At 44.7% G+C, this 20,827-nt stretch overlaps 1 protein-coding gene across 1 annotated transcript in view; it reads left to right on the top strand.

The window, feature by feature from the left end:
• Positions 1–1,102: 1,102 nt before the first annotated feature.
• LOC120921534 (zinc finger protein 850-like) overlaps positions 1,103–20,827 on the top strand; it is a 260,049-nt gene continuing 240,324 nt past the window's right edge. The window contains 1 exon segment of the mRNA XM_040334033.1: positions 1,103–3,008. Within this exon segment, the coding sequence (XP_040189967.1) occupies positions 1,699–3,008 (1,310 nt within the window). The 5' untranslated portion in view covers positions 1,103–1,698.

The raw sequence follows: 20,827 nt of genomic DNA, 5'->3' as shown, positions 1-20,827 counted from the left end.
ATCTGCTCATGCTGGATTGTGACATCCCAGTCACAGCTCCACTTGTACGCTGAAAAGATCCAGTGGCGAGGAAATGCAGTGTTGCCAGTACCTTGACCAGTGGCTGCACTGCATGTGAGCGGTGTGTCTTGCTGGTGATGTCATCCTGCAGGGTTGTGGCTATTTCCAGGATGGCTTCAGGGCTGAATCTGTAGATGCGATACACCTCCAAATCCCCCATGCCAAAGACGTCAATGCGCGCTCGGAATATCCTCTCCCATGCCCTCCTACATGCCCGTCGACGCAGTAGTGCTATGACCACGGCTGCCCCTGGCATGTTGGCACACAGAAGTGTTGTCCAGCAAGTGCCCAGCTCAGGTCGTCTGTAACAGTGCTGCTGTAGCTGCTCTCCAGCTGACCTGTGCAAGTGTGGTGCAAAGTTACCCCTGCTTTATGAGGGGTAACTTTCCACCGGAATTTCCAGTTACGCGCACCGGGAGTAGCCTGCGCTGGCCAAACGTAGTTTTCTGAATCGGCGTATCTCCCTCATTTGCATATTTAAAACCAAAAAAACATGGCCGCGCCAGATCCGTCCAGCGTAAATATGCGCCCACGCCGCAAAGTTAGAAAAGTTACGGCGGTAGGAAGAAGTCTATTTTGAGGCGTATGTGGTTCTGTGGGTACGGCGCAGAGATACGACAGTGCACATTTAGACTTACGCCACGCATCTCGAGATACGCCAGCGTAAGTGCTACATGAATCTGGCCCCTTTTGTCACATGCAGATATATTAACCCGCCCCCTTCTTTACACAACAGGGATCGGGGATTGGTGGGGATGATAGGTGGGGGGTGCAGTTTTCCATTTTACCCCCAGGCACTGGATTACCTTGTCCCAGCACTGGGCCGAAGGTAATCTGAATGAACTTAAGGGCTAGCTGGGGAGTCTTCTCTCTCTCTCAGGGATGTTGTCTTTGAAGACTTCTGGAAAAGACGTTACTGGTGAGTGTAACTTTTTTTTAATTTTCGGAATTTCAATGGTTTTTGTATTTACATCGGCAATGTTTGGATTTTTAGATAGATTGGGGAAACATGTCTACAAGTCAATACCAATCACATCCCCCCCCCCCATCACTATGCAGCACAATGCAGTAAATTAGAACAAAGAAATTAGATTCTCCTGCAGGAAATTGTAATAAACTGTCAATTTTACCAGCCAATAGGAATAATAGATTGTCCCCAATAAAATAGAATACAAATATTTAAACATGTATAATATTGTACATATTCCTTCTATAAGATATATTTAATAATACATGTAAAACATAGAACACAACTTTAACCCTTTATATAAAATTCTGACTTTTTTTTATTTTTTTCTATATACAGCAGATGTAATCCATTCAAGTTTTTGGTCAGACTTGTCATAAAAAAACATAAGTCAGATGAGAAACGAGCCATATGAGTGTCTTAAGTGACGGAAAGTCTTTTTTGCAATTCACTGGAAGATTCACACAGGATTCAAGACATATCCATGGTCTAAATGTTGTAAGTGTTTTGGATCCTCTTCAACATTGATCCATCCTCAGAGGACAACAAGAGAGAAGTAATTTCAGTGTTCTGGAAGTGACAATGGCTTTACAATAAAGTCCAAACCATGTATACATAAGAGGAGTAATTTCAGAAGATATTTAATGTTTGGAATGTGATAAAGATTTACAATGGAGGCAAAACGTATCACACACCAGAAGGTTCACACTGGAGAGAAGCCATATCAATGTTCAGAATGTGACAAAGCTTTTACATCTAAGTCAAATCTTATCAGACACCAGATGATTCACACTGGGGAGAAGTCATATGAGTGTTCTGAATGTGACAAAGCTTTTATAACAAAGAGAGAGCTTATCACACACCAGAGGGTTCACACTGGAGAGAAACCTTTTCGGTGTTCTGAATGTGGAAAAACTTTTACACAGAAGGGTGGCCTTCACACACACAAGATGATTCATACTGGAAAGAGGCCATATCAATGTTCAGAATGTGACAAAGCTTTTATACAGGAAGCTAATTTTATCACACACAAGAGGATTCATACTGGAGAGAAGCCATATCAATGTTCAGAATGTGACAAAGCTTTTACATCTAAGTCATATCTTATCGCACACCAGAAGATTCACACTGGAGAGAAGTCATACGAGTGTTCTGAATGTGGCAAATCTTTTATAACAAAGAGAGAGCTTATCACACACCAGAGGGTTCACACTGGAGAGAAGCCGTATCAGTGTTCTGAATGTAACAAAGCTTATAAAACAAAGTCACACCTTTTCATTCACCAGATGAATCACACTGGAAAGAAGAGCTATGAGTGTTCTGAATGTAAAAAAGCTTTCGCAGAGAAGAGAGAACTTATCAGACACCAGATGACTCACACTGGAGAGAGGCCCTATGCATGTTCTGAATGTGACAAAGCTTATACAGACAAGAGAGGGCTTAACAGACATCAGAAAATTCACATTGAAGAGAAGCCATATGAGTGTTCTGAATGTGACATAGCTTTTACACAGAAGTCAAGCCTTATCAAACACCAGAAGATTCACACTGGAGAGAAGCTGTATCAGTGTCCTGAATGTGATAAAGCTTTTATAGCGAGGCACACACTTTTAGAACACACACGGGTCCACACCAGTGAGAAGCCATATCAATGTTCTGAATGTGGCAAAGCTTTTGCATGTAAGTCATATCTTAACACACACCAGAGGATTCACACTGGAGAGAAGCTGTATCAGTGTTCAGAATGTGATAAAGCTTTTAGAGTGAAGACAGACCTTACCACACACCAGAGGGTTCACACTGGAGAGAAGCCATATCAGTGTTCAGAATGTGATAAAGCTTTTAGAGTGAAGACAAGCCTTATCACACACCAGAGGGTTCACACTGGAGAGAAGCCATTTCAATGTTCTAAATGTGACAAAGCTTTTACGAAAAATCCCGGACTAATCAAACACCAGAGGATTCACACACTTCAGCTGCAGTAAAGAAACTCTGGAAGAAGGGGGAGGAGCTAAGCTGCAATGAAAGACTTCAGGGTGTCAATTTCACAGCTCATGTCATCTCACAGATATTTAAAGTATATTGCTATTTTGAAGAACAAAAAAGTAAGCAAACGGGAATGTGATGGATGGAGACTTTAGTATTTATGTCCATCAGGCACAACCTGGAAAGACCATGGGGCAGATCCACAAAGGTATTACGCCGGCGTATCTCTTGCTACGCCACGTAATTTAAAATTTTCCGCGTCTTATCTTTGTTTTGTATCCTCAAAACAAGATACGACGGCATCTCGGCTAGATCCGACAGGCGTACGTCTTAGTACGCCGTCGGATCTAAGCTGCAATTTTTCAGCGGCCGCTAGGTGGCGTTTCTGTCGAATTCCACGTCGAGTATGCAAAATAGCTAGTTACGGCGATCCACAAACGTACGACCGGCCGGCGCATTTTTTACGTCGTTTGCGTTTGGCTTTTTCCAGCATATAGTTAAAGCTGCTGTTATGAGGCGTACTCAATGTTAAGTATGACCGTCGTTCCCGCGTACAATTTTGAATTTTTTACGTTGTTTGCAATAGTCGTTCGCGAATAGGGATTTGCGTAGAATGACGTCACCGTCGTGAGCATTGGCTTGTTCCGGGTTAATTTCGAGCATGAGCACTGGCATACCCCAACGGACGGCGCATGCGCAGTTAAAAAAAAATGTTGTTTACGTCGGGTCACGACGTATTAACATAAAATGCGCCCCCATCACAGAGATTTTAATGGCACGCCATTACGCCGCCAAAGATACACTACGCCGCCATAACTTACGGCGCAAATTCTTTCAGGATTCGAAAAAAAAAGAACAAAGTTACGGCGGCGTAGTGTATCTTAGATACGCTGCGCCCGGCGCAGAGGTACGTGGATCTGCCCCCTTGTCTATTCTAAATATTCACATTTTTTTGGGGCAGGCAACAATGAACCGCTTCCTTATGCCTCTCATCTGTACCCTTTTTATGGGGCTTTGACTAAACTTGTAATGCATTTGCATGAATAACTAACTGAGCTGTATTCTCAAGTGTTTTCTTCATTGCCTGGTCCTGAGCCAATACATGACCAACACTGCCTCAGTACAGGGAGACTGGGTAGCAGTCAAGCGGCATCTTGCCAAGCCTCTGAAGCCTCAGTGGGAGAATCCTTTCCAGGTTCTGCTGACAATTTCTATACCTGTCAATCATGAGGGCTCCAGCTAAGCCCATAATCAAGACCTCCTGTCCATGTTCCACCTCCTCTCATGGATGACAACTTTGCAGACAGGGACACCAACCATGCCAACGTCTCCATTCCATGAGAAAGCAACTTCTTAATCTGGCACAGGCCTTGCCACACCAAGTTGCTGCTGTTTTACGGGATGCATTCAACATTACAACCTTATCCCAGCTGGCTACTTGTGTTTTATTCAGTTCTGATGAAAGTCTATAGGATTTCATCAGGTGAAGATTGGATCTCCTTATTATCTAGTTTTCCTGTCCGTCTATTGGTCACCTCCATAGACCAATCATACAGTACAGCTACAAGAGATCTGATCTCACAAAGAGTATGTGGTCATATCCCTACGACTTCTTCAGGGGGAATTACATTTCCCTGATTGGGGTTCTCTTTATCGAGTGGAAAGATCTTTTATTTTTTGGTAAAAAAAAATTGTGAAAAACACTTTTTGACCCTAGAAGCATTGTGTGATGTTAAGTATAACTATGGGAAAAATCAATAATGACATAAATGGTGCAATCTGTCATTTACCATTTTATTCCCCTAAACTCCTTGGCCCAGATTCTCGTATCTTGGCGTAAAACTATGCGGGCATAACGTATCTCGTTTACGTTACGCCGCCGCAAGTTTTACGGGCAAGTGCTTGATTCACAAAGCACTTGCCTATAAAGTTGCGGCGGCGTAGCGTAAATCCCCCGGCGCAAGCCCACCTAATTCAAATGATCCGGGTGGGGGGCGTGGATCATTTAAATTAGGCGTGTTCCCGCGCCAAACGTACTGCGCATGCGCCGTCCCTAAAATTTTCCGACGTGCATTGTGATAAATGACGTCGCAAGGACGTCATTGGTTTTGACGTGAACGTAAATGGCGTCCAGCCCTATTCACAGACGACTTACGCAAACAACGTAAATTTTCAAATTTCGACGCAGGAACGATGGCCATACTTAACATTGACTGCGCCTCATATACCCAGGGGCAACTTTACGCATCGCAAATCTAACGTAAACGTTGTAACTTCACTGCGTCGACTGCGTACGTTCGGGAATTCGCGTATTTTGCTATTTTGCATACTCGATCGGAAAAACGACGGAGGCGACACCTAGCGGCAAAAAAAAAAAATACATTTAAGATCCAACAGCGTAAGAGCCTTACGCCTGTCGGATCTAATGGGTATCTATGCGTAACTGATTCTAAGAATCAGTCGCATAGATACGACGGCCCAGATTAGGACTTACGACGGCGCACATGGCGTTGCGCCGTCGTAAGCCCTTTCAGAATCTGGGCCTTCGATTCACAGAGCGTTTTTTTTTTTCATTTTTGGCAATGTCTCAGTTCTGCACATTATGGGGAAGATCCACAAAGAAATTACGCCGGCGTATCTACTGATACGCCGGCGTAATTTCAAAATTCCCGCGTCGTATCTTTGTTTTGAATCCTCAAAACAAGATACGACGGCATCTCGTCTAGATCCGACAGGCGTACGTCTTCGTACGCCGTCGGATCTTAGATGCAATTTTTCGGCATCCGCTAGGTGCCGTTCCCGTCGTAATCCGCGTTGAGTATGCAATTTAGCTATTTCCGACGATCCACGAACGTATGACCGGCCGTCGCATTTTTTTACGTTGTTTCCGTTCGGCTTTTTCCGGCGTATAGTTAAAGCTGCTATATGGTGGCGTACTCAATGTTAAGTATGGCCGTCATTCCCGCGTATAATTTAGAAAATTTTACGTTGTTTGCGTAAGTCGTCCGTGAATGTCAGAGAGACAAGTGCTGTATTCACAAAGCGTAAGCGCGCCTAATTCACATTGTGAAGAGGTGGGCGTGTTTTATGTAAATAAACCATGACCCGACGTGATTGACGTTTTTAACGAACGGCGCACGCCGCTCGTATCTTAGCCTAATTTAAGTGTATCTGGTTCCCAGAATACGCTTAAAGTGGTTGTTCCCCCTCAAAAAAAAATTTAAGATTAGATTCATTCTCATTTTGTCTAGGGGAATTGGCTAGTTTTTTTTAAAAACTAAGCAGTACTTACCGTTTTAGAGATACATCTTCTCCGCCACTTCCGGGTATGGTCTTCGGCACTGGGTGTTCCTTCTTGATTGACAGGCTTCCGACGGTCGCATCTATCGCGTCACGATTTTCCGAAAGTAGCCGAACGTCGGTGCGCAGGCGCCGTATAGAGCCGCGCTGATGTTCGGATTCTTTCGGCTACTCGTGATGCGATGGATGCGACCGTCGGAAGACTGTCAATCAAAATAGGAACGCCCAGTCCCGAAGGCCATACCCGGAAGCGGCGGAGAAGATCGCTCTCTACAACGGTAAGTACAGCTTCGATTTTAAAACAACTAGCCGATTCCCCTAGACAAAATGAGCCTCAATCTAAGGGTAAAAATTGTTTTATGGGTGAACTCCCGCTTTAAATTTACAACGGCGTAGATTCAGAGTTACGACGGCGTATCTACTGATACGCCGCCATAACTCTCTCTGAATCTAGCTAAAAAACAACAATATTTTCTACTTTTGATTATATAAAAATGAAATAAGAACCACATTTCTTCATACATTTTGGTCTAAATGTATTCTGCAAAACATAACAAAAAACAAAAACAAAATTCCAATAAGTACTGTATATATTCTGATGTACTGTTGGCCTATTTCATTTTGTGGGACCCCTAAAAAGCCAGGACAGTACAAATACCTCCAAATGGAAAGTAGACAGTCTGAGGTATTTTTCGTAAGAGGCATGGTGAGTTTTTTTGAAGTTGTAATTTTTCATTAAATTTTTTTGGAAAATGAAGAAATTAAACAGATTTTTTTTTCCACAATTTTGTTTTTATATACTGTCACCGGTGCAGTACAGCGTCATCATATGACTGATGTGGCAGTGATCAGGGGTACTGACTGGTGACAGTATGCTACAAATAAATAAATATACTTCAAATATTTAGAAATATTTTAAACAATTTTCTTTTTACTTTTTTTCCCACATTCTTTCATCAGAGTAGTTTAGTGACACTGTACTCCTCTGAGGGAGGGGGATGGGGATTTGATCAGGGATTTTCTTTTCTTTTTTGACACTTTAGCTTGCTGCTGCCGTGATGGCCACTGTAACAGAAATGTATTGCGCTGTCATGAATGGGTCACATGCATAACTATTGTGTGCTAGACATTTTCATCCAAATTTTGGAGGATTTCCACGTTTGTTTTAACAAATGATAACGAATGCGCAGAATCCGAAATCCAAAAGATCCAACATAAAAAAATGCTTTATTTTTGTTTTGTTGCGACAACAATTCAATATAGATAGAAGATTTGACATGACGGTGACAATAGCGATCTGTGTCTATCGAACCTGCGGTTGAATGTGTCTAACCTTAACTCTATTCATAGTCCAAGATTATTCTACATAGAGAGGAAAGATTCGACATAGAGAGGAAAGATTCTACATAGAGAGGAAAGATTCTACATAGAGAGGAAAGATTCGACATAGAGAGGAAAGATTTGACTCAGAGAGAAAACAGTCGACGTAGAGAGAAAAGATTCAATATAGAGAGAAAATATTTGACATTATAGAGACATGAAGATTCGACGAAGCAGCTAAAAACATACGATCGCCGCCAGCGGATGTTTATGGTCAAATGCTCCGCCCATAGGCTATGGAAGAATTCTAATGTTGGTTGACTAGTAATAATAATTAATAAATATAATTATTACTAGTGTCATACAACATTAGAATTCTACCATAGCTTGTGGGCGGAACATTAGACCTGAAATGTACGATTGCGGCGTCGTACAGTTTAGATGCTTCGTCAAATCTTCTTAGAACATCCGACAGACACCATAAGCCTTTAATGACAGATTCCACCTTAATTCATTCGGATTTTTGGATGAATGCATTTTTTAACAAAACAAAATAAATAAAAAAGTATTTCGGAAGTAACTAAATAATTGTATTTTTTAGACAAAACTAAATTCTGAAACAGAATATTTCAGTGTGCACATGTCTATTGTGTGCTGTGATTGGCCCACGGTTATCATGTGGTACAGGGTGCAGTGAGTTTTCCCAGGTACCATGTGAAAGCTGTGGGCCAATCACAGCATCACTGCAGAAATCACAGCTGTTAGGAATAGAATTCCTTCATAACAGCTTTGTTGACATTGTGATCTTGTGATCACATAGCGATGGATCCCACATGATCCCCGGGCCTATCAAAGCGGATGGTTACTGGCAGCTCAAATATGCTTTGTCTTGCGGACACATCGGCCGCTGTATCGGCGACCTGAATGCCCCAGGGAACACGCCAGTGTGAATGTGCTAAGCGATGCAGGATACAGGCGATACTTAGCCTATAGGTGTTTCCCACCCACCCGCAGTATATGTACTTCAGGAGGTCGGCAGCTGGTCCCTTTAATAGGAAAATTAGATATATATGTTTTTTTCCTGGGTTTTTCTTGGGAATACATTAAAAAATATATTTGTTTTTTCAGTAATTAATTACAAAGCAGCATTTACATAATTTGTGCACCCCATATATTATTTTTAATCAGATCATTTTTGGTGAAACAAGTTTTTAAACTTTACACAGTAAGAAAGTTGCACAGTAATAGACGTTGTGCAGTGTACAATCACGATAGGAGAGAATGTAAATGAGCACAGGATTGGAAAATCATCGTCACTCAATTTACAATAGTAGAGCTTTCTATCAGCAACATAGAGGGCCAGATCCACAAAGAAGTTACGTAACTTCTAGGATGCGCCAGTGTATCTTTTTTCTGTATCCAGAAAGCAAGATACGCCAGATTTTTGCTTAGATACGACTGACGTAAGTCTATTACGCAGTCGTATCATAGTTGCATATTTACGCTGGCCGCTAGGTGGCGCTTCCGTAGATTTACACATAGAATATGCAAATTAGTTAGATACGCCGATTCACGAACGTACGTGCGCCCGGCGTATCTATATGCGTCGTTTTGCGTAAGGTGTCGGACCGGCGTAAAGTTACTCCTGCTATAGTGAGGCGTACGCAATGTTAAGTATGGACGTCGGGAGAGTGTAGAATTTTCCGTCATTTACGTTGTTTGCATAAAACGTTCGCGCATAGGGCTTTGCGTAAGTTACGCTCACGTCGTCTAGGCATTGAGCGGGCGTAATTTTATTTGAAAATTCAACGTGATACTGAGCATGCACGCGCATGCGCCGTTCGAAAAAAGCGTAATTTACGTGGGGTCAAGCTTAGTTTACATAAAACACGCCCCCCTGTTCCTCATTTGATTTAGGCGCGCTTACCCTGGCACATTTCCGATACGCCACCGTAACTTTAGACGCAAGTGCTTTGTGAATACAGCACTTGCCTCTCTAAGTTGCGGCAGCATATCGTAACTACGATACGCTACGCTACGCCCGCTTATATTTACGCCTATCTACGTGAATCTGGGCCCTAGTATTTTTTCCTGACGGGGAAAAAAGAGATCCTGCTCTCGTTTTTTTTTCCGGCAGTTTTCCCGTCAGAAAAACTCCGATGGAGCATACACACGGCCGGGATTTACCGGCCAAAAGCTCTCAGCTGAGTTTTCCCGTCAGAAAAAATGGTCGTGTGTACGAGGCTTTTTAGTTTCTGCTATAAAATCTTTCTTCATAAATGTTGCCAAAATATATTCTGCTGCATTTATTTACTCAAAAAAACTAATCAGTGTATATTATGTATTCTGTGTGAGAGTTATCGAGTCTACAGACTATGGTGAGTATATATGAAATGTAACATCCCCGATCTTCTGATTGTCCGTCTCATTTTATTGAGGTTCTAAAAATTCCAGGACGTTACAAATATCACCGAAATGGAAAGTAGACAGTCCAAGCTCTTCAGTAAGAAGTATGATGAGTTTATTTGAAGTTGTAATCTTTTGTTTCTGGAAAGAACAATAGATAACCCAATTGGAATTGAAAGGGTGCATCGAGTGGGAAATCTGAAAAGAGCGACCCCCGAGCGAACAAGAGATGTCATAATAAGGTTTAGATTATATGAAGACAAAGAAGCAATTTGGAAGAAGCTGAGGGGACAACCTCCGATAGTGTTTGAAGGGACGGAGCTGCAAATATTTACTGATGTGGCCCCAGAAACCCTGGCAAGGAGATGGTTGTTAAAACCGTTATTAAAACAGATGATAGACCTGAACATTAAGTATAACTGGGGGTTCCCTGCTTGCCTAATTGGAACAAAGGAGGGGAGATCTGCGACACTAAGATTTCCAGAGGACTTGAGGGAATTCTGTAGGAAATTAGATATTCAGGTCCCTGACCTACCAGGTTGGGGGTAGGGGGGGGGCGGGGATGGGAGGGAGGGGGGGGAGAACGGGAACTCCCCCCCTCTCCCCTCTCCCCTGTTCCCTCTAGTTGCACTTTTTTTTTTTTTCTTCCATTTTTTTTTCCTGCTTGGTATGACTTTGTATCTTTTTCTTTTTTTTGTTTTTTTCCCCTGTGCTTTCTTTTGTCCCTTGCTTGGGCTTTCCTCTGACCTTTGGTTGGGGGTTTTCCCCTCCCCCCCCCTTCCGGGTGGAAAACCGGGAGGGGGGGGAGGTAATCCCAGACCCCCACCCAGAGCGATCTGGACCAAGACATGGAAGACGGTTCAGAGGCCTTTGATGGGCCAAATAGGGGGGGAGGGAGGGAGGGGGGGAGGAGATGGGAAGGAGAGAGGGATGGGTTGCAGTGAGAGAGGACGGGAGGGAGGGAGGGATGGGAGGGAGGGGAGGGATGGGAACGAGGGAGGGAAGAAACCCTATCTCACCAGAACAATCAGAAGAAAGCATAATTCGAAGAAAGGAAAACAAGGATGCCAGTGATTAAATGTCTGTCCTATAACGTAAAAGGCCTTAATAATCCAACTAAGAGACATAAGATATTGAGGGAGTTGAAAAGGTATAGTACAGACATTGCCTTCTTACAAGAAACCCATCTTACATTGGGGTCAAACATAAAGATATACTCCCCCGACTTCCCCAGATGGTACTATGGAGATACCATTTCAAAAAGAGCTAGAGGGATAGCAATTGGAATAGCGAAGGGGACACGGTTTGTTCTAACAGATAGAATGACAGACCCGGAAGGGAGATTCCTCTTTTTAAGAGGAAAACTGGAGGAGGAGGAATACACTCTTGTAAATATATATGCCCCGGATACATTCCCGATGAAATACTTGTTGGGAATACTAGGGAAACTAAAAGATTTTAGGGGGGGAAAGTTATTAATGGGAGGTGATTTAAACTTTTGTATGGACCCGAAAGTAGATAAAACTCATCAGACATCAAATACCCAAGACATACAATTAAAAAAGGTTAAGGAAAGCCTATATAGAAATCAATTAGTGGATACATGGAGGATCTTTAACCCAGGCCAACGAGACTATACGTTCTTCTCCCCGGTCCATGGCAGTTATTCTCAGATCGACCACATACTGGTAGACCATGGAATGCTGGAGATGGTGGTCGAGACAAGAATAGAAGCCATGACGATCTCGGATCACGCCCCCATTAGCATATCCATAAATATCTCAGGGAATCAAAAGCCCTATCAAAACTGGAGACTTAATGAGGAGCTAATAATCAAAGAGAAAAGTTTCCTGAGGGTTAAAAAAGAATTAGAAGAGTACTTTAAAACAAATGAGATAGATGGAATTTCCAAAGCAACACTATGGGACGCCCATAAGGCGGTGATAAGAGGGGTCTTGATCGCTGAAGGAGCAAGGAAGAAGAAGGAAGAGAGTAGTAAAAGGGAAAAACTTATTGGGGAGATTTTTAACCTTGAACAAAAACATAAGAAAATGGAAAAGCAACAAGACTTATACCTAAACTTAGTAAACAAGCGAAATGAGCTTAAAGAACTCTTAGATCAAGATACAAAAAGGGAACTTAACTCAATAGCAAGGGAAAGATACAGGTGGGGAAATAAAACAAGCAAACACCTTGCTCGGATGGTACAAAAAAAGAAATCCAGGAATTATATAGACAAAATTAAAAACGAAAAAGGTAAGGTCTTACATACAACAAAAGATATTGCAGAAACATTCAGAATATACTATGAAAAATTATACTCGGTAGAACAAAAGAACTGGCAAAAAGGGGAGAAAGAAAACAAGATTACAACATTTTTAAAAGAAGCAGGAATATCAAAAATTGATCAAACGGAGGCAGAAGGGATGGATAGGCCTATTACAGAAAATGAAATTAAACTAGCATTAACAAGTTCAGAAGCAGGAAAAAGCCCGGGCCCGGACGGCTTCACAGTGATGTATTACAAAAAATACAAGGAGATTCTTCTACCAAAATTATGCCAGTACTTTAATGGCCTTGGAAGAGAGTATAAATTAAGTAAAGAAGCATCAGAGGCAACCATCACCGTTATTCCAAAGGAAGGTAAGGACACAGGAAGTTGTTCAGGATACCGGCCGATATCTCTGCTAAACACAGATATAAAACTGTACGCAAAGGTATTGGCCGGAAGAGTTAGACAGGAAATGTCAAAACTGGTACACCCTGACCAAACGGGCTTTGTTCAGGGTAGAGAGGGTAGAGACAATGGAGTAAAAACACTCTTGTTGCTCCAGAGAATGAAGGCAGTAGGGTCCCCAGGTTTACTTCTGTCGATTGACGCAGAAAAAGCGTTCGACAGAGTAGACTGGGGACTTATGCTGCTGACCCTGAGGGGCATGGGGTTTGGACCGAGAATGATAGACTGGATTGCAGCCCTCTATTTGTCTCCCACGGCCAAAATAAAGATAAATGGCAGTCTATCTCAAACTTTCTCAATGAAAAACGGTACAAGGCAGGGGTGCCCTTTGTCGCCACTCCTGTTTGTGCTCTCTTTGGAGCCGTCACTGGCCAGGATCCGGAACTGTAAAGAAATAAAAGGGATTAAAATAGGAGAGGAGGAATACAAACTCTCTGCCTTTGCAGACGACGTCCTCTTCTATTTGGATAAACCCAAAACATCAATTTTAAGCCTATTAAATCTATGTAGAGACTATGGGGAAATCTCGAATTTTAAAATAAACCTCACCAAAACGGAGATTATGAGTATAAATATAAGTAAATTAGAAGAGCAATTCTTGAAAGTGAAGTACCAGTTCGCCTGGGTTAAAGAACTCAAGTATCTAGGGATACTGTTAGCAAATTCTATAAAAAAAATGTATAAGATAAATTTCATTCCCCTATTAAATGAAATTAAGACAGAAACAAAAAGAGTGGAAAATAGAGCAATATCATGGATAGGACGAATCAATTATTGCAAAATGGTTATTTTACCTAAAATATTATATAAATTTCAGATGATTCCCATAGCTCTCCCGAGAACATTATTTACCGCACTAAAAAAAATAATTATGAATTATATATGGAGAAATAAGAAACATAGGATATCACTCCAGACCCTAAAACAACCAAAAAAAAAGGGGGGCTTAGCGGTACCGGATGTTAAAGGATACTATGACGCAGTGGTAATGACAAGGGTGGTGGAGTGGGCCAGAGCCAACAAAGAAAAAAGGTGGGTTAGTTTAGAAAATGAGTTAGCACAGACGAGGTTGGACAAGATAATATGGAATCCTCCCCAATTTAGAACACTAGATAAAAACACACATGAAATAACAAAAAAATGCACTTAAAATATGGGATAATGTCTATAAAAAAATTGAGAAGGAATACAATTCACCTTTCATAGCACTAAAAAATAACGATTATTTTGCACCAGGTAAAACACAAGTTGGGGGGAATTGGATCAAACAGGACACTGCACAATTAAGGGATATAATAAGGGAGGGTCACATAATAACACTACCCGAGTTAAAAACTAAAAAGAATTTAATGGAAATTAATGAATGGAGGTACCAGCAGCTTAAACACTTTGTTCAAGAGTTACCAGGCTCACTGAGAGCGGGAGACCAGTTAACAGATCTAGAAAAAATATGCTCCACGGAAAGAGCTAAAGGAACTACCTCAAAGTTATATAGGATTCTACTGAAGATGGATGAGCAGAACATACCTCCATTCATTAAAAAATGGGAAAGGGAACTGGGAACACAAAGGGATAGGGGCACAATAGATAAAATGTTGGCTCTGACGCACTCTTCAGCGGTAGATAGTAGTACGGCGGAGATGTGTTTTAAATGCATATCCGGATGGTACATGACCCCGGATAAGCTAAAAAAATTCAAAGAAGAACAGACAGGAGAGTGCTGGAGGGGATGTGGATCACCAGGAAATATGGCACATCTTTGGTGGGGATGCACCAAAGTTAAGAGGTATTGGGAAAAAATTTTGGCCTGTGTGGAAGAGATCACGGGGAAAAAGATCAAGATGGACCCATGGGTCATCCTATTCCATGGGGGGGAGGAAGGTATAAAAAGTTACAGGAAAACGCTTGTACCACATCTACTTAATGCCGCTAAGAGACTTATTCCAAGGAAGTGGCAAGAAGCGGAGTGCCCCTTAATTTGGGAGTGGATAGATGCGGTTGAAGAAACATACAGAATGGAAGAATTGAAAGAGGGCATAGAGGGTAATAACATCTTACAAATCACGAAATGGGATAAATGGAGGACTTTCAAGAAATCGTGGAGTTATGCAGAAAAATTAAGGGTAGATACTTAAAAGATACACTAGAAGAAAATTAGAGAGAACTAGAGACATAGGAGATTGTTTAAGGTGAGATGGGGGGGGTGGGGGGGGAAGGATAAGGGGGGGATAAAATGAAATTGTAATCCTTTCAATGCCTCTGAAGCATGAGGAGTGACATTTAATAAATAACAATAATACGCATGTATATAATATATAAAGGAAAAAAAAAAAAAAACGAGGAAAAATTAAAAATTTTCACACAAGAAGAAGCGACACTTATGATGCAAAACCAACATAGAGATGCAATGGGCTGGCACGTAGAACATGAGCATATAATGCACACTCTATGAGGTGGAGTCTGAAGTGAAAAAAAAAAAAAAAAAAAAAAGTTACTCACATGAGTCCCCCTTTATATCAGAGTCCACAGAGTCCCCCTTTACATCAGAGTCCACGGAGTCCCCCTTTACATCAGAGTCCACAGAGTCCCCCTTTACACCAGAGTCCACAGAGTCCCCCTTTACATCAGAGTCCCCCTTTACATCAGAGTCCCCCTTTACATCAGAGTCCACAGAGTCCCCCTTTACATCAGAGTCCCCTTTACATCAGAGTCCACAGAGTTCCCCTTTACATCAGAGTCCACAGAGTCCCCCTTTACATCAGAGTCCACAGAGTCTCCCTTTACATCAGAGTCCACAGTTTCCCTTTTACATCAGAGTACACAGTTTCCATTTTACATCTGAACTCACAGAGTTCCCTTTACACTGTAAGGGGAAACTCTGCAGATGGAAAGGCCGCACTCCAAAAACTTGTCCTCTTTTTTTCTCGTCAAGTTCCTCGACAGTTTCCCCGATGAAAAGCATACACACAACCGTTTTCCTCAGCAAAAAAGCTCTGCCACCAAGTTTCTTGATGGATTCTGTCGAGTTCCTCAGTCGTGTGTACGAGGCCTCACTAAACAAATCTGCTGAACCCCGACATAGGCTTTACTTTTCTGTATCAGAGGTGACAACACCTTATCAGGTAAAGTAGCTGCTGGAAAATATAAAGATCCTCCCCCACTGCTGACATACCTGGCGGGCAGGATGGAGGTGTCTGTATCTTAGGTGGTGTATATAATAGCAGAGTAATGGGGTGTTGTGTCCATAAATACTCTGAAATGACCCCCTTCTTCACCCCTCCATCTAACATAGATCCCAATCTTCTCTGTAGACCTAATAAAGGGCCTGACAATTTCTCCTATAAAATCAGATCGTTGTCACATGTCCTCATTGTCATCATATGATGGTGTTCTGTCCGATTAGGCGACCCATCAGAATTGGTAACGGAAGTGATGTTCTGTTGCCGCCATCTTGCTACACCCCGCACTCCTCCACAGTAATGATACACGGAGAAGGGGGAAGCGGACATCTTGCTACACCCCGCACTCCTCCACGGTAAAGATACACGGAGAAGGGGGCAAGCGGACATCTTGTTACACCCACCGGAGTTTTGTATTTCACACTTATTTTTAACAGGAAACGGAGCTTATACCGTGAAATACGGGATTTGGAAATCTTCAGCAGCGCTGTTCTGTCAGATTGGCAAACCTGTGAGATCAGAAGGTGTGCCGCTGCTTTCATAATTCAACATCTAAACAGTCCGTCAGATTTCTCCATCCCGTATTTCAGTATATAAGATAAGTTCTCACTTAAAAATAACTGTGAGATGCAAAACTCCGGGGGGTGTAACAATGGGGTTGCCACCTTTTTGTCAAGCCAAACCCCAACACTTTAGCGGCACACTGCATTTTTTTTTATTTGCAGTATACATTATAGAAATGTAAAAGACCTCGGACACCCTTTTGGGTGCCCCAAGAAGAGCGGTAATGTGATGTCATGATGAACAGTGGGTGTGGCCGAAAGGTCAGTCTGTTCCCCAGTACAATCCCCCAGGTCAGTCTGTCCCCAGTACAATCCCCCTAGATCAGTCTGTTCCCCAGTACAATCCCCCAGGTCAGTCTATTCCCAGTACAATCCCCCCAGGTCAGTCTGTTCCCCAGTACAATCCCCCAGGTCAGTCTATTCCCAGTACAATCCCCCTAGGTCAGTCTGTTCCCAGTACAATCCCCCTAGATCAGTCTGTTCCCCAGTACAATCCCCCAGGTCAGTCTGTCCCCAGTACAATCCCCCAAGTCAGTCTGTCCCCAGTACAATCCCCCTAGGTCAGTTGTCCCCAGTACAATCCCCCCAGATCAGTCTGTTCCCCAGTACAATCCCCCCAGGTCAGTCTGTTCCCCAGTACAATCCCCCCAGGTCAGTCTGTTCCCCAGTACAATCCCCCAGGTCAGTCTGTCCCCAGTACAATCCCCCCAGGTCAGTCTGTTCCCCAGTACAATCCCCCAGGTCAGTCTGTCCCCAGTACAATCACCCCAGGTCAGTCTGTTCCCCAGTACAATCCCCCCAGGTCAGTCTGTTCCCCAGTACAATCCCCCCAGATCAGTCTGTTCCCCAGTACAATCCCCCAGGTCAGTCTGTTCCCCAGTACAATCTCCCCAGGTCAGTCTGTGTCATGGTCTTACCTCTCTCCTGTCTCCTTCGTTTGACATGTGCTGGCGGCCATCTTGGTTTCTGGGTCTCTTGTAGCCTCCCACCCTGCGGCTCCTCCTTCCCACTGGGAGGAGCTGGATGCCTGGCTCATATATATAGGAGGTCTGTGGCTTCAGTTCCTTGCTTGGTCCTCCTGTGTTCACATGCTTCTAAGACTGCTGCTGCTTCTGGTTCCGATCCTGGCTTCGTCTGACTTCCCTGCTGGTTCCTGATCCTGGCTTCGTCTGACTTCCCTGCTGGTTCCTGATCCTGGCTTCGTCTGACTTCCCTGCTGGTTCCTGATCCTGGCTTCGTCTGACTTCCCTGCTGGTTCCTGATCCTGGCTTCGTCCGACTACCCTTCTGGTTCCTGACCTCTGGCTTCGCAGGACTCTGCTTCGGTTTCACCATTCGTTTGGACCTTTTGCTTTACAGCTTGATTTTCAATAAAGCCTTCTTATTTTCACTTATCTCTTGTTGTACGTCTGGTTCATGGTTCCGTAACATTAGGACCAAGCCATGAATTTTGACGGTACAGGGCCATCCTCGCTACCCACGCTGGTTGCCAGACTTGATCAGCAGGATTACCTGTTGGGTCAGTTCGCCGTGGCGTTGCAAACCCTGCTTGAACGCACGGTTCATTTCGCTCCCGTTGCCGATGGGTCGGTTGTCGCTCCTGGGCCCGCTCCTACTGCCGCTCCGGTTGTTGCGCCAGAGTCTACCCTGACACCTGTTGTTGCGCCTGCGGTGTTTCGGGGTATGACCGGTTCTGCCCCCCTTCCACAGCGATTTGGGGGAGAGCCAACTCAGTGCCAAGGTTTCCTTAACCAAGTGGGCATTTATTTCGAGTTGCTGCCACATGCCTTTCCCACTGAGAGATCAAAGGTGGGCTTCTTGATCTCGCTGCTCTCGGACAAGGCCTTGGCCTGGGCCAGCCCTTTATGGGAGAACAACAATCCGGTGGTTGCCGAGTTTTTCGGTTTTGTTGCTTCTCTTCGGAAGGTATTCGATGTGCCGGCTCGCGCCGCCTCTGCTGCGAAGCTCCTTATGTCCGTCAGACAGGGTTCACGATCCGTAGCCGAATACGCCATTGAGTTTCGTACCCTGGCAGCAGAGGTGGGCTGGAATAATGAGGCTCTGGTTGCTGCTTTCTCTCATGGTCTCGGATGCCTTGAAGGATGAGGTTGCAGCTAAGGACCTACCAGTGGAGCTTGAGGCTCTTATTTATTTCCTGATTTTGATTGACACCAGACTCAGGGAGAGACCTTCCTTTAAGGAGAGCCTGCGGAGGCCTCCTAACAGTTTGGTGCCTACGTTTGCTGTCCCACCCGTGCCTCCCTCTCCTCCCACGCCTCCTGGGGTTGACTTGTCTGGGGGTGAACCCATGCAGCTGGGGTTTGCTCGCCTGTCCGAGGGGGAGAGGGTACTCCGGAGACGCGAGGGCCGATGCATGTATTGTGGTCTCGGTGGGCATTTTCGGTTGGCATGTCCGAACCGTCCGGGAAACGCTCGCACCTGAGATCCTGTCGGGGGCAGATCTTGGGTGGAGTCTCCTCGTCCCCGGTTTCCCGTGTTGATAAACCACTGATCACTGTTGTCCTCTCCTGGGTCGGGGGCTCGGTGACGACCCAGGTGTTGGTGGACTCTGGTGCTGGTGGTTTTTTCATTGATAGTGAGTTCGCTGCCGCCAATTCCATTCCTCTGCAGGCTCGAGGTTCCCCACTGGCTCTAGAGGCGATAGACGGCAGACCCCTCCAGCCGTCACACGTGACTCATGAGACCCTTCCAGTGGGGATAGCCATTGGTGCCGTTCACAGAGAGTCGGTCTGCTTCCAGGTTATTTCGTCTCCACACTACTCGGTGGTCTTGGGGTACCCCTGGCTCCAGAAGCATAATCCGACTTTTGACTGGAGATCGGCCGAGATCCTCTCATGGTCACCACAGTGTGGGGCTAGTTGCATCCATGGGCCTGTCAAGTTGCTGTGTACTTCCTCGGACTCTCTGTTGCCTCCTGAATACGAGGAGTACCGGGATGTATTCGATAAGGTGCGCGCAGTTGCCCTACCTCCGCACCGCCCATACGATTGTGCCATAGAGTTACAACCTGGTGCCGTTCCTCCTCGCGGCAGGGTCTATACACTGTCGGTTGTGGAGAATGAGGCCATGGAGGAGTACGTGATGGAGGCGCTGTCCCGTGGTCACATTCGCAAATCCTCGTCCCCGGCAGGGGCTGGATTTTTCTTTGTGAAAAAGAAGGGCGGTGAGTTGAGGCCTTGCATCGATTACAGGGGCCTTAATCGCATCACGATCAAGAACGCTTACCCGATACCCTTGATTTCCGAGCTGTTCGATCGCCTTAAGGGGGCCACGGTCTTTACCAAACTCGACTTGAGGGCGGCATATAACCTGGTACGGATCAAGGCGGGCGATGAGTGGAAGACCGCGTTTAACACCAGGACCGGTCATTATGAATCCTTGGTTATGCCCTTTGGGTTGTGCAATGCGCCCGCAGTCTTTCAGGAATTCATCAACGATGTTTTCCGTGACCTGTTGCAGCAGTGTGTGGTGGTCTATTTGGATGACATCTTGGTATACTCTGAATCCATGGAGGCCCACATTCTGGATGTCAAGCGAGTGTTGCAACGGTTACGAGAGAACAAGCTGTTTGGTAAGTTTGAGAAATGCGAATTTCACCGATCCCAGGTAACCTTCTTAGGTTACATCATTTCCGCTGAGGGGTTCTCCATGGACCCTGAGAAGGTTTCGGCTGTCTTACAGTGGCCTCAGGCCAGTGGTCTTCGTTCCTTGCAGCGCTTTTTGGGCTTCGCCAATTATTATCGGAAGTTCATCAGGAACTTCTCCATGCTGGCCAAGCCTCTCACGGATCTGACCAGGAAGGGCAGTAATTCCCAGGTCTGGCCGCTCGAGGCCATCCGGGCTTTTGAGGCCCTAAAATCCGCCTTTGTATCGGCCCCGATTCTGTCTCATCCCAACCCTGGGTTGCCCTTTGTCCTCGAGGTGGACGCGTCTGAGACGGGAGTAGGCACCCTTCTGTCTCAGCGTAGAACACCAGAGGGTCCGCTGCTTCCTTGTGGGTTTTACTCCCGGAAACTGTCACCCGCGGAGTGCAACTATCAGATTGGTGACAGGGAGTTATTGGCCATAGTGCAGGCTCTCAAAGAGTGGAGGCACTTGCTCGAGGGCTCGGTGGTTCCGGTTCTCATCCTGACGGACCACAAGAATCTGACCTACCTTTCTGAGGCCAAGAGATTGACACCACGTCAGGCCAGATGGGCTCTGTTCTTGTCACGTTTTAATTACGTGGTCTCCTACCTACCCGGTTCCAAGAACATCAGGGCGGATGCCTTATCACGGCAGTACTCCGA

The sequence above is a fragment of the Rana temporaria genome, assembly GCF_905171775.1.
Source record: "Rana temporaria chromosome 2 unlocalized genomic scaffold, aRanTem1.1 chr2a, whole genome shotgun sequence".
Lineage (NCBI taxonomy): Eukaryota > Metazoa > Chordata > Amphibia > Anura > Ranidae > Rana > Rana temporaria.
This window is presented reverse-complemented; position numbering and strand designations above follow the sequence as displayed.